The sequence below is a fragment of the Archocentrus centrarchus genome, chromosome 4 (assembly GCF_007364275.1).
Source record: "Archocentrus centrarchus isolate MPI-CPG fArcCen1 chromosome 4, fArcCen1, whole genome shotgun sequence".
In the NCBI taxonomy this organism is placed as follows: Eukaryota; Metazoa; Chordata; class Actinopteri; order Cichliformes; family Cichlidae; genus Archocentrus; species Archocentrus centrarchus.
The window spans coordinates 37,717,796-37,734,469 of NC_044349.1; the positions used below are offsets into that span (position 1 = coordinate 37,717,796).

At 43.4% G+C, this 16,674-nt stretch overlaps 1 protein-coding gene across 1 annotated transcript in view; it reads left to right on the plus strand.

The window, feature by feature from the left end:
• rab6ba (RAB6B, member RAS oncogene family a) overlaps positions 1–16,674 on the plus strand; it is a 72,553-nt gene that overhangs the window by 22,539 nt on the left and 33,340 nt on the right. The window contains exon 2 of the mRNA XM_030727589.1: positions 8,588–8,646. Coding sequence (XP_030583449.1) covers positions 8,588–8,646 — 59 coding nt within the window. The remainder of the gene's footprint in view (positions 1–8,587; positions 8,647–16,674) is intronic.

Below are 16,674 nucleotides of genomic sequence, written 5' to 3' on the forward strand. Positions count from 1 at the left end.
AGGCAGACTTTGTCTGGAAGCAGCCGTGTTAGCTCCGTCCCCTTTACAGCCAACTTGCTTGTGATTGGTTGCCCTGAGATGACCATATTAAGGATGACCTTTACATTATACAGGGCCAAGGCTGGAAAACTATTTGAAACATCCACCGGTGAAACAGTAAAACACAATCAAGAACAACCAGATTTTCCAATATTTACAATGTTTATCTTAACTTCACTATCTGCAAATGGCTTTCAAAACTATGTCATATAAATGTTGTTTATTGAACAGTTTCTGAACACAAATCACACAAAAACAGCACTCTGTTTTGCCTGAAACACTTCTCCATCAAACCTCTGGGGTTTGTGGCGGCTGGGGGACAAATCTGTCCCCACAGTGATGCTGGCGACTATTCTGCCTTTAGCCTGGGATGATAACGCTGCAATATTGTGATTAATCAGCGTTTCCTGTGTGGAGTCAGAAGTTTAATCATGTTTGCATCATCACTAAACCCCAATAATCCAAAGGACAGTTTCATGTTTCACAGAACGTGAACAGAGAGAACTGAAATCTGATTTAAATGTTAGGAAACATTCAAAAGTAAAACATAAACATGGGTTTTCCAAGCTGAGTCACATGTTTTGGTGTTAAAATAATGCAAGTACACAATAATACAGAAGGCACTCAAACATAACTTCAGAAAACCATAATTAATGACATTTGAATATTTATGAATGTCAGTCATAGATGAAGGAAAAGTCATAGGTGTGAAAAGCAAAGATGGAGCCATTAAATGTAGGCAATAAATTAAGGGTTCCCAAAGGACCACACGCCATCATTATAGCTAAAATAGCTTGGTCGCTTGAAGGTTAAAGAAAAGCAGAATCATCGTCAGATTGTAGCCAGTGTTTTCAATAATGTAGCTGAGCAACAGCGCCTCTCTTGCTCCGATGTGATTGGCCGCTTGTCTGCAGATTCTGCATATTTCGATGCGGATATGTTTATAGAGATGAACTCGGCTGCTGCTGTCATCTGACTGCAGATTTAAATAGAAGAGTGTGTCGTCGAGTTCACACACAATGCTGCACGACCACGTTAAAGATTTAAAATGTCTTATGTAACCTCATGATTTCGTCCTGTCTAACCCCTGCTGCTGCTGCTGCTGTGTAATAGAGGGACTCCTCCAAAATTACCGCAGCCATTTGAATAAAGCTTTATCAAATATGGACAGTTGAAAATGACAATAGAAGATAACAAGAGTTCCAAAACTCTGCGTCATAATGCGTGTTTGCAGCAAAAGCAAGTAAAATGAAAAATCTGCCCTCTTCTTCATACAGTGAAGCAGCTGTCCCTCCACAGTGAAGGACATGAAGCACAGACCTGTCTCTGAGTCCAGTAGCAGATCAGGACTTGAAGGAGCTGCTGTTGATATGAGCTCGCTCTCTTTGTTAACAGGTTCAGGTTGGCTGGGGAGAGCCACCCTGAGGCCGTTTGGGTGAATGAAGCTGCTGCTGTCAGAGCTACGTGTTGTAAATAATGGGCCATTTGCACAAGAGCAACTTTTGCTCTTCATCCACTTCAATTAGAGTGTGAGGGTAATCGATAGGCTCCAGACACTGAATAGCCTAAATGTCAAGATGAGCCATTTGCACATACGGCCTGGAGGTTTCATCAAACTATCAAAGCCGATGGTGGCAGTAAAAGTGGGCTCATTGTCTTCACGCTGAGGGATTATCCTGCAGTTATGTAGCATTATTACCATATCACTTTTTCATGTGCTTTTTCACATTTGTGTGAAATATATGATAAACCATCCATCTGTTTTCTACTGCTTATCTGGGTCAGGGTCAAAGGTCAACTGCTCCAGCCCATCTGGAGAGGTGTTCATGAGCCAACTGAGAGGCATAATCTCTGTGGGGTATCCTGGATACGCCCCAGGGTCTCCACCCAGTTGGATGCACCCAAAACGCAGGAGGCAACCCGGACAGATGCCTGAACCTCCTCCGTTGGCTCCTTTTGATGCGAAGGAGCAGGAGCTCTACTCCGAAAGACCAAGCTCCTCACACTGTTGCAAAGAGAGAGCCCAGCCACCCCTTTGAGGACATTCTTTCAGTCACTTCCTGCAGCTTTTTGGCATAGGTGAGGGCTGAAACGTGGGTAAACTGACATCTTCATCTTCACGCTCAGCTCTCTCTTCACCACAGCAGATGAGTACAAAGTCTGCATTATTACACGTGTCGTTTATCTGTCATTCATGAACCTCGAGACAAACGTGAACTCCTCCACTTGGGGCAGCAACTCATCCTCAACCTGCAATGGGCACGCCGCCCTTTTCTGGCTGAGACTTCAGATACACTCGCTTCCAAAAGTATTGGAACGGTGAGGACAATCCTTTTATTTTTGCTGTAACATTTGAGTTTGGCATCAGAGGAGCTGTCTGTGGGTGAAAAACAGCAATTATGAAGCTGAGAGAAGATGGAAAATGAATCAGAGCCATCGCACAAACATTAGCCATAGCCAGTACAACCGTTTGGAGCGTCATGAAGAAGAAAGCTGTCACAGGTGTACTAAGTAAGAGATGCAGAACAGGTAGACAAGGAAGACAACAGCAGCTGATGACAGAAACATTGTAAGTGCTGTAAAATACGCTAAAACAGCTGTTAGTGACATCAGCAAGAACCTCCAGAGGGCAGAAGTGAAGGTGGCACAATCTACTGTTCACAGAAGACTTCATGAACAATAGCACAGAGGCTTCACCAGAAGATGCAAACCACCAATTAGCAAGAAGAACAGGAAATCCAGGCTGATGAGACAAATATGAACCTTTAAGAAGGTGACGGAAAGGCTAAAGTTTGGGGAAAGAAAGCATCTGCTCATGATCCCACACATCCAGGCTCATGGTTTGAGCTGCATGGCTTCTTTTGGAATGGGCTCATTGATCTTCATTGATGAGGTCACCATGTTGTCAGCAGTATGACCTCAGAAGTGTACAGAAACACAGGCGCCCAGGTGGCTTAGTGGTGAAGCCGGCGACCACATACATATGCCACGTTGTGGTGCGGGTGGTACGGGTTCGAGTCCCGGCCTGCTGCCAATTTGCCCACATGTCTTCCCCTGTAGCTTTCCCCCATTTCCCGTCTCTCTCCACTGCTGATAAAAGCTGCTGTGGCCAAAAATGCAAAACAAAAAAAAGTCTACAGAAGCATTTTGTCTGTCATTTTAAAGAAAGCTGCAAACTGATTCATCGTGCAGCAGGATAATGACCCAAACACACACAGGAGCTCATCAGGGGCAGGAAGTGGAAGGTTTGAGACCGGCCTAGTTAGTCTGCAGACTTAAACCCTACAGAGCATTTTAGCTGCTAAACAGGAGACTGAAGGGCGTGCCCCCAAAACTAACAACACCTGAAAGAGGCTGCAGTGAAAGCTGGGAAAGCACCACAGAAGAAGAATGTAAAGTTAGTTAGTGATGTCACAGGCTTGATGCAGTTATTGCAAGCAAAGGATTTGCAGCTAAATATGAAGTCTGACTCACTTTCATCTGTTTTAAATTTCTGTTCCAATACTTTTGATCACAATAAAAATGGGTGGGTCCAGACCACAGGTGCTGAACTGTTTATCAGATGCAGATGGAAATAACAGGAAATAAAAGCTGAGATGTTGATCTTTGGTCTCATATTGATTTTTTTTTTCAGTCTACAGCAACAATAAAGGTATCAGCCTCACTGTTCCAATACTTTGGAAGGGAAGTGTAGAATTCATCTGTTGCATAAAGCAGTTTGACTCATTGATTTTGAGTCATTGACTTTCTTAAGCAGAACTACAGCGGACCGAAAAAAGTGTACAAATCTGAGCTTACTGAGCAGAAGATGTTTGGAAGCATTCAGCACAACATCAGGGATAGTTTACTTGAAGGAATTGAGGGAAAAGTGTAATGATAAGAACAGGAAGATGACAGAGAGTAAATAGTAGCGTAAACTGAGCAGAGCTGGGCTGTCTGATGGTCTAACCTGACAGATTTTTGTGAAACCAGCCTCTAGTGTATTTTTAGCTTATAGTCGGGTGGTTTAAATTGCAGTTGAACTTTTTATTTCATGTTGTCCTTCATTTTGAAATTTAATAAGCTACAGTTTCTCTCACTGATCCCGCTGCACCGCGAGAACACACCTCTATTAGAACCTGAATGAAAAGAGGTTATTGCTGTTATCTCTGCTGCAGCTTTGCTTCTTTTTTATGTCTGAGTAAAGCTACTAATCATGTGAATCCCATCACAATCTCTAAAATGGTGTTAATGGCAAAAGAGGATGAAAAGATTATGAAGAGGAAATGCTCAGAAATGCAGAGCTAATTCTGAAATGTAATCAGAAATCTGCCTTGTTATTAATTTCTTTGTAGCCTGAAAGAAGATTCACTAAATTATTGCAGCCATGAGCGTAACTAAGCTTCCTGTTTCCCTGGTAATTAAATTCACACAAACAGACCTGCAGTTACATCTGAAGATGCTGACAAAAATGAAATAACGCTCAGTGCAGCCTTTCAAAGAGGGAGCGGACCGTAGGAGGGACTGGGAAGTGTTTTGTTTGCTTGACATCCTGTTTATGAAAATGAGTGTCCATCATTATGCTGCCGCCTCCAGGACAAATTCAGCTGTGATGGGATGAATGTTCCCTCTGTGGGGAAGAAGATGAAGGAAGAATGTCTCTTCAGATTTTGTTCCTGTTGCTCTTCTAAGGAGGTGCTGTCTGTCCCTCAGTTTTGAAAGCAGCGACTGAGAGGCTCACAAAGTGCTGTCTCATGCTGCTCAGACAGCGGCGAGGATGCTGGATCAAACTGGGCGTCCTAATGTTCTGCTCTCTCTGATAACCACTCATGTGAAGGCTTGAAATGGTCAGGGTGAAAATGGTGATCAAAAACGCTCCAATAGCTCTTCTGTTTGAGAGTGTTTGTCACGACCAGGTGAGTGTTGGATATCCTTACCTCATCTCCTTGTGTTTTAGTGCCTCCCACCATGGATGTGAGGAGATGAGGAGAGAGGAGATGAGGCCATCAGGCATTTAGCAAAATGTAGTGAACTGATGTCAATTAAACATGGCATTTGGCACCTGATAAATTATCATTTATAGCCCGGGTACAGCTGTATTTTATGATCTCAGACTCAAGAGTGCTCATTATTTTTTTATATTTAGAGCTACTTTTAATTCACAACTTCATGCCATCAGTCGAAGCAGGACATTCCATATGCCACACTTTCCAGTTGTTCCTTGGGGATCCGGAGGTGTTTTCAGGCCAGATGTAATTTCTCCAGAAAGCTCTGGGTCCACCCCGGATCTCCTCCCAGTTCTCACTTTGTTTGATTTTTGTCATTTTTCTAAAATGTGTCTCAGTGTGCTGTGCTGAGGGATGTTGAGTGCTAATGCACATCGGGACGGAGAGGAGGCGGCTGCATGCCGGCTGCCTGTTAAATTGCATTCGTGGCTCTGCTGCAAAGTCCATCACAGCAGGGTGCCTGAGCGTGAGGTCGGTCAGTGAGGCTCTGTTGGTCATCCTGAGGTCTCGGTCACCAAACAAACAAACACTGCTCGTCTCTTCATGTTTTCTCGTTATTTGCCTGGACGTCAGCCTTCATAGTCTTTGACTGGACTGGATGAGTCACAATGGAGTTTTAATTACCTATAAACCATGACTGAATTAGCAGAGCTTGTTAAATTAGATGGCATCTGAAGTGAGTTGGATGATGTATTGATAAATTAGCATGAGATCATTAGCATAATCAGCAGCTACACTGTAGATCCTGCCTTGCAGATAAGGAAACCAATTGAGAGCTCAGACGCATGCAATTAGTCTGCCTAATTAAAACGCTTTCTGCAAACAATTGCAACCGGGTCCCCATGTGCTGAACTATGAACATGACACAGATTATGTTTAGTGAGTGAGCCAGTACATTTATTTCACACGAATCTAGGATAGCAGCTGCACAATAACTTGTTGCATGGCTCACTGTGGGTATACAGTATATCAGTGAGCACTTTAATAAGGTTAAATGCAAGCTTCAGCATCTGGAGCCAAGCCATGCGGTTATGAAGGAGGAAACTATCCACAGACACCAAAGCAGTTTCTGTATCAGGCTGTAAACATGTTTATTTCTGCTGGAAAGCTTTAATATGGGGGTCTATGAGGACTGCTGGAGCCTCTAGTGGACATTAGAGGACCTGCAGTTTTTGATTCTTTGCGTCAGTGCTTGACATTGCTGTTTGTCTCATGTGGTTATTGTCTGTCTTTATTCATAAATTGTGGATTTGAATTGTCGTGGTATACCTTTATGGCTATTTGTCTCATGCCTTTAATAAATTTGCATGTAAACAGTAGATGGTGCAATGTCATAGTCTGCAACACACATGCTTTTCAGACTGAACTGCAGTGCTTTGGCTCTTTTCACTGGAGTTAGACTGATGAGCTTCTGGCTCTTTACCATCTGCACTGCTGCTAAATGCATATAAAAAGCGGTTGAGATTGATTCCTGTTGGCTTTTGCATTTCTCCATTCCCCATAAACCCACTGAGGAAAACGGCATTGGAAAACCATTTGTGCCTTCTATCAATAAGTCAGTCTTTTCTAACCAGCCTTCTTTTCTGGCAAAACTTAATGACGTATGCTCCTAAAATGATCAATGAATTATTAAAGAGATTTGAAATGAGTTTTTCAGCCATTTATCAGGCACATAACGGTTTAGTTCAAACAAACATCGGGTCTGTCGGGTACATGTAGGAGCATATCTTAAATCTCGTGCAAAAGAAATGCAGAACATAGAGTTAAAGAGGTTTTAATGAACATGGTCATTGATGGAGATTGGGAATCACTGATAATGAAAGCTTTTATTGAGTACTGTTAAACAGTGACAGTGGTTATGGATGGTTATAAAGTTGAAAGCTAATACAGAGGTAGTCAGGTGGAGGAGCGTTGGTGGTGTAAATCACAGCACTGTGAACCTGCAGTATGTGGTTTATTGTTACTGTAAGTTTAGGAACTAAAAAGACTTGGATTGGAAAAGATTAGTTTGGCTTAAAAAATGCTCATTAGGAGTGGGATAATATTGCTGCCACGAATGCTTCACAGCTAAAGGACTCTTTGTGTGCCAGCAGATTTGACTACCAGGGATCTCAGACTCACATCCACAGCCCAGTGTTAGCAAAGGGGGCCCTGCAGTGCACTGCAGCCGGTCCATTTAAAAGTGGAACTGCAGCATTTTTTACATGCAAATTACAGTTAATCACCAACTAAACCTCTTTATGATTCAAACAAGCTTTCAGCATTTAGAAATACCAAACTCTGTAACTTTACTTTAACCTTAACTTTGAGTATTTGTCTCTCTGTAGTGACACTGGGAATTTTCAGTGAAAAACTGAACATGATTTCAGTGCAGTTTTCAAGCTTTTCAAAGCCACCCAGCGGGCCAGAATGGTGGGCCTGGTCCAGGCCCTGGGCCTCATGTTTGACACCACTGGACTAAGCCTTTACTGTGAGCTTTGACTCTCTTAGTCAGAGTTTTATGGTGTGGATGCAAAGTGGGCATGATGTGCTCTGTGAACATGTGGAGAAGGTGAATGTGGCTTTAAAAGCTTGTTATGAGTGCCAGCCTGTTCCCCACTGTATATAATTCATAAAATTATTACATGTATTACACAAAATGACAAGTTTAACATCATCAATGGTCAGTAAACAGTAATAATTATAGTTTCATTGTTTAACAGTAAAATAACCTTTAAAGTTGAACTATTAATTTAAAATTCATCAGCAGAGGGTTTTTTTTTCAATGTCAGCTAAAAAGTAATTAATTCATGAATTAGATATTCTGCTTCATAATGTATCATAGCTAAGATGATAATAATTACACTGTTTTCAGATAATAATTACATTATTACCATCTTGACAACAGATTATATCATATATTATTCATTTGTTATTAAAAAGCATTAAAGCTTTTATATTCACAGTGAGAACTTCAGTGTTGGGTATTGATTATTTAACAGACATCAGCTCACAGCCTCACAGCTATTATCACATTTTGATTGGTGCGCAGAAATACATGAAATTGCTTCACAGCAACAACACAAGATCTGGTCTAACCTCGTGTTTCCTGCTTCATCTTCTAAAGATGAGTGAAAAACAGGCCTTTCTTTATAAAGCAACCTGATGGGATTCTGTTTATGATGACAGATGTGTCTAAATGCTGGTTAAACCCACTGAAGCCTCAGATAATGGCACTGTGGATGACTTTTCTTCCAGGTCTCCTCGTTCTGTAAGACTTTCTTTGCATCTCGTCTCCCTGATTCCCTGATTTCATGCGTCAAATGGGAACTATGTGTATTCGGGGAACGCATAAATGCTGGTCGCAGTAGCAGCAGCACTGCAATTACAGCCAGACCCGATGCCCCCTGCTGACCTCCTGGTCACCCCAAACACACACTAATGAGCTCCCTGGGCAGCCGTGACAGCCGTGGCAGAAACCACAAGCACTCACCCCGCTGTTGCACTCGCTGAGAGCCTGAATGCAGGAACTCGAAGCACCGTATCCCTCATTTAACACGTTCTGTCTTTTTCTTGTCTTGCAGTTGGAAAGACGTCTTTGATCACACGGTTCATGTATGACAGCTTTGACAACACGTATCAGGTAGGTGCTGCTGCAGGCACAGACTGAAGCTTTTGCCTCTAATGATCATCCTGATGGATCAGTGACACTGGGCTGCAGGCTTTCCCTTTGATAGTGAAACATACAGCTGTGCGTAAATCGATAAGCTGAAGGCAGAAACTCGAGATGTGGCTCGAGCAAATTAGTTGCTGGCATAATTATTGAGGTAATGAATACACAGGAAATACAATTTTTTCTCTGTGTGTAAAACGAGGGCATTTTGACCAACAGTGATGTTAAAACCGGCGCCTTTGAGCTGAACAGGAAGAGCTCTGTGAGCCCCAGTAAGCAGCCTGATCTCACTCGCCATCCTAAATGCAGAATATTACTCTTGCAGCTACAGCACTTCTACAGGTCTCTGCAAGCATCTGCAAGGGACCCTTCAACAAAACCTGCTGCTTTATTGCTTTATAAGCAGAAAGTATCAACTTACATAGTAATAAAAACAGAATTAAAGATAAATCTCACAAAACTATTCCATCCGCCCTCTCCTGCAGTATAAGAGCGAGTCTTTCTGCTCACTGAGGCTCTTTTATGGAGGAGTTTATGGCATTATGAGCCTGACGACTGGATGGAAAAACGAAATCAGATTATCTGAAGAAAAACTGAATGACATGACAAGACAGAGAGAAGAAAACTTTGTGTTTGGCTGAACTTGAAGTAAGAAATGCAGCTTAACCTATCGCTGAATAGTGTTCATCATTTAAGGCACGATTCTGCAGATGTGTCGACAATAAAGATTTCATTTTAGCTTCAGGTCATTTTCTAAGACAAACCATTTCCATCAGGTATAAAATTAGCCTGCAGCCTGTGCAGGGCACCGGCACAGTTAATAATGTTCTTCCTCTGAAACTGGAGACCTGTGGCTTTGATCCCACAGCCATGTGCTAATCTGCCGCTGCCTTTAAATCATCTACAGCTGTCTCTAAAGAACGCCTCGGTTCCTGCTCTAACACTTCCTCACTGCTTCCATCTCACTTTACTTTCTTGTCCTTCAAATTCTAATAATTGAACACACAGTGGAAGTGGACTAAAGTTAATGGTTTGAAGTTTTAAACCACTCTCATGGTTGACAGTTTAGAAGAATGGTGTCAAAAACAAAGGGCCAAAAAGCTCAATTTTATGGGTCAAAATTATAGTTTGTGTATAAAAGATGGATGTAAGTATGACACCATACCATTTCGAACCCTCGAGTTTGATGGCTGGTGAAGGTGAAGAGGAGATCCAAACACAGGCTGCAAACAACAAAAATTAACTTTTTTTGACAAACTGCAAAAACCTAGAAGCACAAAGCCGAGACACTTAAAACTCAGGGAAATCCAGAACACGAGGAAATAAATCTGAGGGACAGAGTGAAGTGACAAAGGAACGGACACGTACTCATGGGACTGATTACCCAATGAGGCACCAGTGGAGACGGTACAAAGGCAGAAAGTGAAAGCACAGGAAACACAAGGCATTTACCAAAATAAAGCAGGAAGACAAAGGCCCAAAAACCTAAACAAGAGCCGAGGAACACAAGAAGGAAGAACTATGAAATCAATCAGGTAAGCTGAACAACATTAAACAAGAACCGTGAAACAACACGCAGTCACCATCTTGAACTTTTGAAGTTCATTGGTGGAAATGATCAGCCAGTGGATAACATCCATTATTCACTGGGATATTAACTGGAATATCAATGTTGGCACAAATTAAAAATGGACTCTAAATGGAACAAAAATGTATATAATTTATAAATGTAGATAAATAATTAACATTCTCACACTGTAAACTCATGAAAATATTTCCTGAGGCTATAAATCAAAAGAGTATTGGGGTAACTTTTTGATTTGCCCCTTGTTACATTCATATGGTTCTGATGCACTTCTGCTTTGATCTGCTGCCAGGAACTCTCCAGCAGGTCATCACAGTAACACTCTGGCCCTCCATAAAACTTTGTACTGTTGTTTTTACACACATGTTTTTATATGATTAAATAAACAGCATATAAGCTATTGATTGCAGATAACGATGGCAGATTATGTTACTCTTTGACGTGTAAAAGCTGGAGGTTTCCCCCATTTCCAGTCACAGAGACTCAAATATCTGCTACATGAACTACACGTGTTCAACACAGTGAAAAATACTGTCAGCTGTGGTTGTGTTATCAGTGTTAGTGGATTGTGTTCACCCTTTGCAGATCGTGGTAACCCTCCTAAAGGGAAAGGCGCGTCTCTGTTGTTCGGCGTGCGCGGCAGCTCTGTGCTGCGCAGTAATGAGATTTGGATGGTTCGCTGAGTGTGGATTAAACTGTCTGTGTTAGCTCTGTGATGCTGCGCCTTCACAGCTGCTTCTGTATCCTTTTATATTTCTGAACTCATAAGTCATGAAAGACTACAGAGCCAGACGTTTCGCACTGACTGCCGGGGCTCGTGTCTTTGTGTTTTTAAGCTGCTGAGTCTCCACGAGGTTTCTTTAATCGTTTCTTTAATGTCTTTCTCACAAATTGCAGCGGCAGAAGCTCATATTTGGATAACTTTTTCTGACATCATAGCATGTCAGGTTTTCATGGGTGGGAAAAGGGGAATCATTAGTTTATTCATTCATGCTAATAGTGTGCAAAGCTTCTGGATAATTGCATTCATCCAAATGCCACTGTTTACCTTTTAGTAGCACTTACTTTTAATTAAGAGGGGTTGATGTGGCTGAGCGTTGATCACCTGGGATAAGGATCTCCACTCCAAAGTTTGAAACTGCAGTCCTCAGCCAGGCGAGGCTGGACTGCCTGCTCTGGGCTGTTAGGTCTGTTTATTGTGTGTTCAGTCCAAACAAACAGACCGCATCCATTCTCTGTGCTCAGCAGCACAAACAGAGGTCAATCATTATCTGTATCATTATCTGTGTGAGAAGAAAGTATTTCAGTTTCAGCATAAAATTTCTGCTCCTGCCGCCATCGACGATCTTAAATGGAGGACAGGTTCATTGTGCCGTGTTTGCGGTCAGCTCTGGCTGTACGGTTCAGCCCTGCTTTCATTTTGAGGCAGAACAAAAAGAAAGTCTCGGTACCTCCTGGTGATTCCTGAACACATCACTGTTGTAGCTGCAGCTTGTGCTCCCCGTTCTCCTGTTGGCTGTTGAGGACAAATATTTGTGGACCAAAAATATGTGACCACTGATCTGGAAAAGCGTCCTAAAATCGATGGATAGAGTTGCGCCTGTGGTTGCCTGCAAAGTTAAAGGCTTAACTCACAAAGTTCTGCATCCAAGTTTTCTGATTCTTTTGTTTTTTTGCAATTTCAAGCGGTCGCTCCTGTAGCATGTCTTTGGAATGTGGGAGGAAACCAGAGTACCCGGAGGAAACCCACGCAAGCATGAGGAGAACATGCAAACTCCGCACAGAGAGAGGTCCATCCATCCATCCATCCATCCATCCATCCTGTGGCACTTTCTGAAGTCTGCAGGTCAGTGTGGCAGCAAGCCTACCAGAGTATTCCAGATGGCCTTTTCCTCCTGGAGGAAGCGAGAGACCGGACCGACCTACGACTGTTTTTGTCATCATTTTCAGGAAGTTGGCTGCCTCCTGCAGCCGCTCATTCTTAAGCCTCCTGTTGGACATGTCCAAAGCACCTCACCCAGGACGCACCTACCATAGGAGGCATCCTATTCAGAAGTTGGACCACTTCAACCTTCTTCTTTCAATGTGGAGAAGTAGCAGCTCTACTCTGAGCTCCTCCTGAATGTCTCAGCTCCTCACTCCATCTCCGTGGCTGAGCCCACACACCGTGATGTCTTATTCTTAGGTGAGGGTAGGAATGTAGATCAACCAGTAAATTGACAGCAGCGCTCTCTTCTCCACAGCAGACTGCTACAACCTCTGCAGATCTCCCCCTACACTCTTTCCCCACACATGAACATGACCCAGAACTCCTCTACTTGAGGCAAATCATCTCTCACCCAGAGTGTGCACTCACCCCAGCTGCACAGCTGCAGGTCAGTGCTCATGAAGCCAGGAGGACCACATGATCCACACAAAACGCAGAGACAAGATCCTGAGATCACTGAACTGGAAACCCTCAGATTCATAACTCCGTAAGTGAATCTGACCACCAGAAAAAAGTGACTTAGTGCCAGTCTGTTTACATCTATAGAAGAGAGGCCTCTAGTGCATGATAGAAAATGTGACAGTCATTCCTGCATCATTTTCAGAGTTTTACATACTCTTAAGTAGCATTACCTGGAGTGAATGCAGGCATCTGTTGTTGCCTACAGGCTGCCTCGCTTCAAGGCCTCTGCAGAAACTTTCAGTCCTGGATGCAGCTGGATAACTTACAGTTTTGGAAACGGTCACAGTCGATAATAAGTGCAGTCATTCTGGGGGGTGGGGTGGGGGTTTCTGAGCAAAATAGCTGTTTGTAACATCTTCATGGTGATGATGTCTGAATGGACAGAGCGCCTTCCTTACCCATGCTGTTTTAGACGGTGCCCACCACGCTGCCTGCGCACTTTGATTGTGAAGCGGGCAGGCAGCGCGGCAGGCGAACAGATGCTGCACCGATAGCATCTGCTTATTTAATAGACTCCCCATACGCTGCTTAATGTCAGTCTCTACCCCACTCTGCTGTAATGGCAGCAGGCAGAGAGGAATATGAAAATCAGGTTATCAAATCTGTGTGCAAACTGAAAGCCTTTGAAAGTCCGAAGCCAGCCTCCTTGTTCCTTTTTTTTTAACAGCTAGTGGATTAATCATTTTGTTTGGAATGCCATAACCTCAGCTTTGTAGCCACAGATCAAAGCCAAAGCTCAGTGCATGTGTGCATGTGTGTGCAAGCGCACGTGTCTTTGTGTGTGTGTGCAGGTATGTGTGTGTGTGCATGCATGCTTGCTGGACTGCTCTGCTGTGTCTTAATGGCCTCTTGTTTCCTGCCTGGCTCGGTGACAGGTAGGACTACAAATGATTTTGCAGTCTTTATCAAACTCAACTCCCGAGACAACTGAGTATTAATTAAAATGCGGCGCGCATTAGATCAGTGTGAGTGTTTATGCCTCTGCTCAGTGGGGAGGCTAGATTTGCCTGGTGAGGGTGAAAAATGAGAAGAATTCAGCCTGCAGGAGACATCTGTCCCGATGAGAAGATTTAAGAAGTCATGGTTTCTCTTGTTTCTATTTTCATGCTTTAGATTTGAGCAGATCCAGTTGAGTCTTTTGAAAGAAGAGCTGCAGTAAATTTAGAGACAGAGGGCCATCAGAAAGATGAAACCGAGCGTGGCGGTGGCTTTAGTCAGCAGGAGGACGTGAGCGAGTTGAGCCACGTTTGCTGCCTCTAAAGCAGCAGCCTCCCATCAAGCAGCCACCCAGCCGCGAGAGAGATGGAGGCAGGCGTCCGCACTGCCTGGCAGCACATGTTAGAGGGCTCAGAGGCCTCTGGAGGCAGAGCGCTCCTGTCGGCCGTGGTGGAGCTGTCAGTCAGGCCTGACTGCCAGGCTGTGATTGCATCTGTCTGCTCTGCTCAAATATTCAGCTGCTTCGTGTAGCAAGGGGTGAATCTGATTTACTGGACGATTCATATGGTGTCGTGGGGATGGTCTGAGCAAAGATAAGACACAACAAATGCATAAAAGCTGACACATTACCATTTTGGTACTCCTGGGTTTCAGTATTTCAAATTGGTTCAGTTTGCATGTAATTCAAGTAAAATTCAGAATTGCATTCAAAGCCTTTCATGGCCAGGCTGCTGCTTTTATAGCAGATCTGCTGAGACCTTCTTCCAGCGGCCAGTCTCTCCGATCAGCTGATCAGGGCCTTTTGAGGGTTCCTGCTCTTATTCCAAATCCAGAGCCATCCACGCTTTGAGGTTGTGGAAACTTTGAAACAGCCTTCGTTGTATCAAGTTGGCCGAATCAGCATTTCATTTAAAAGTCTGCTGAAAATTCAGTTTTAGTTTAGCTTTCCCTAAAAATTCACCCCTTCATTTTAGCTGTGGCTCACATGTGAGTCTCACAGCAAAACTTGAAATCGTCAAGAAAAAGCAGTCTAATGTGTTCATGCATACGAGCTGCCACATGTCTTTAAAACAGGAAGTTTATTTCTGCGGCAGCGACATGTCACCGCAGTAACCAAGAAAACAGCTTTTAAAAAAGCGTTGACTTTTTCAAAGCTAACCATCATTTTTAAAAGGATCTGGATCAAAGTTCAGGGCGAGGCCTCCAAATTAGGGCAGAATAGTTTAGCAGGAGGTAATCAGAGGTCTGCTGAAGGGTTTCTGTTAGGAGATGGAGCTGTAGTAAGACCCATCGGTGGTGGGTCTTGTTATATTCTGTCAGGTTAAACAGCTTTGCTTCCACGACTTCACCACAACAGACCGGTGCAGCGTCCGCATCGCTGCAGACGCAGCCGTGATCCGTCCGTCAGTCTCCCGCTCCCTTCTCCCATCACTTGTGAACAAGACCCCGAGATACTTAAACTCCTCCACCTGGGGCAGCAACTCATCCCTGAACCAGATTGGCAACTCCACCCTTTTCCGGCTGAGGACCATGGCCTCAGACTTAGAGGTGCTAATCCTGGAGGTCACCACCTGATGAAGCCAACAGGACCGCATCATCTGCATAAAGCAGAGATGAAATTCTGAGGCCACCAAGGTGGAAGCCTTCCGCCACCTGGCTACACCTATAAATTCTGTCCATAAAAATTATGAGCAGAATCGGTGACAAAGGGCAGCCCTGAAGAAGTCCAACACCCACAGGAAATGAGTCCAGCTTATCGCCGGCTGTACGGCCCGAGCTCTTGCTGCGGTCGTACAGGAACTGAATGATCTGCCTGATGATCTTTTTTACAAGAAAATAATAAACTGACGCTGCGTCTTCTCTTATTTCACCATTAAAGTTCAACTGGAACACTGGACGTCACCATAGATGGAAACTGTGAGCGAATGGCAGTATGCTCGCTGTGATTCAAGTCTGTGGGTTTTCACTGCGTCCCTGCCGGACGGAGGACCTCGAAAGACCTCGAAACAGCTGTGCTAGAAGAAATGCTCAGACTCTCTACAAACACAAAAGCAGAAACCAGTTATTTCCTGTCTGTTCTCGTCACTGTTTCTTTCTTTGTATTTCACCACCACTGTTTGGGGGTTTTTGCACAATAAATTAAATAATATAATGTCACTGAACCCGCTCAGATCTGTTAAAAGCATTTTTATCCCTAGTTGCCAGCAGAATGGACCACGAAGGCTTCGCCTGCCTTCCAACAACATGCGTTAGTTAAAGATTCAAAAGGGATATTAATAATTTCTCGTGATTTAATCTGTTCATGTACAGTATAGCTGTCCATGTGGGATTCTATATTTAAAACTGGGGCTAAGGCGAGTCTACAGCACCTCCGTCACTTCTTCAGAAAAACCTCTTTATTCTTTTAGCTTCATTTAAGCTATCAGGTAGCAGCTCAGCAACAATAACATGTTTCCTTGGATGATTTAAAAAATTCTTACATTTAAAAGTGAATTTTTGGTGATAGTTTTACCATATTTTACATATATTACTATATTTAACTTAGTCTTTAACGTTGACCTGTTATCCATATTTTCTTTGTATACCAGCTGTTCACCCACGGAGGCCATGTTTTTTAAGGCAGTCCTCCATAAAAGTCCCCTCACCTGACTTCTGCAAACCTAACCTGGTGTTTGTGGGCACAGTGTCCTCTTCAGCATTCAGGGGGGCTACCTTGTGATTAACACAGCCCCTCAGATCTGCCCCTCACTCATCACCTCTGCTTTCAAAACACCACAATGGTGAGGCTACATCCATCTTTTATATACAGCCTATGGTTTTTAGTAGGACAGGGATAGCTTGCACACAGGAACATCCACTTTTAAGGGAAAAACTGAAGTGCTTTTAAAAGATATTCTTCCAGGAAGAACTCGGGACTTTATTTTGGAAGTTTGTCACTTCTAAACCTGTTTCATCTTTCTAATTTGAACTCTTTGAGGCCGATGACTTTAATCCTGGCCGTCCTTGATGTGACTGAGTCCAAAGCAGT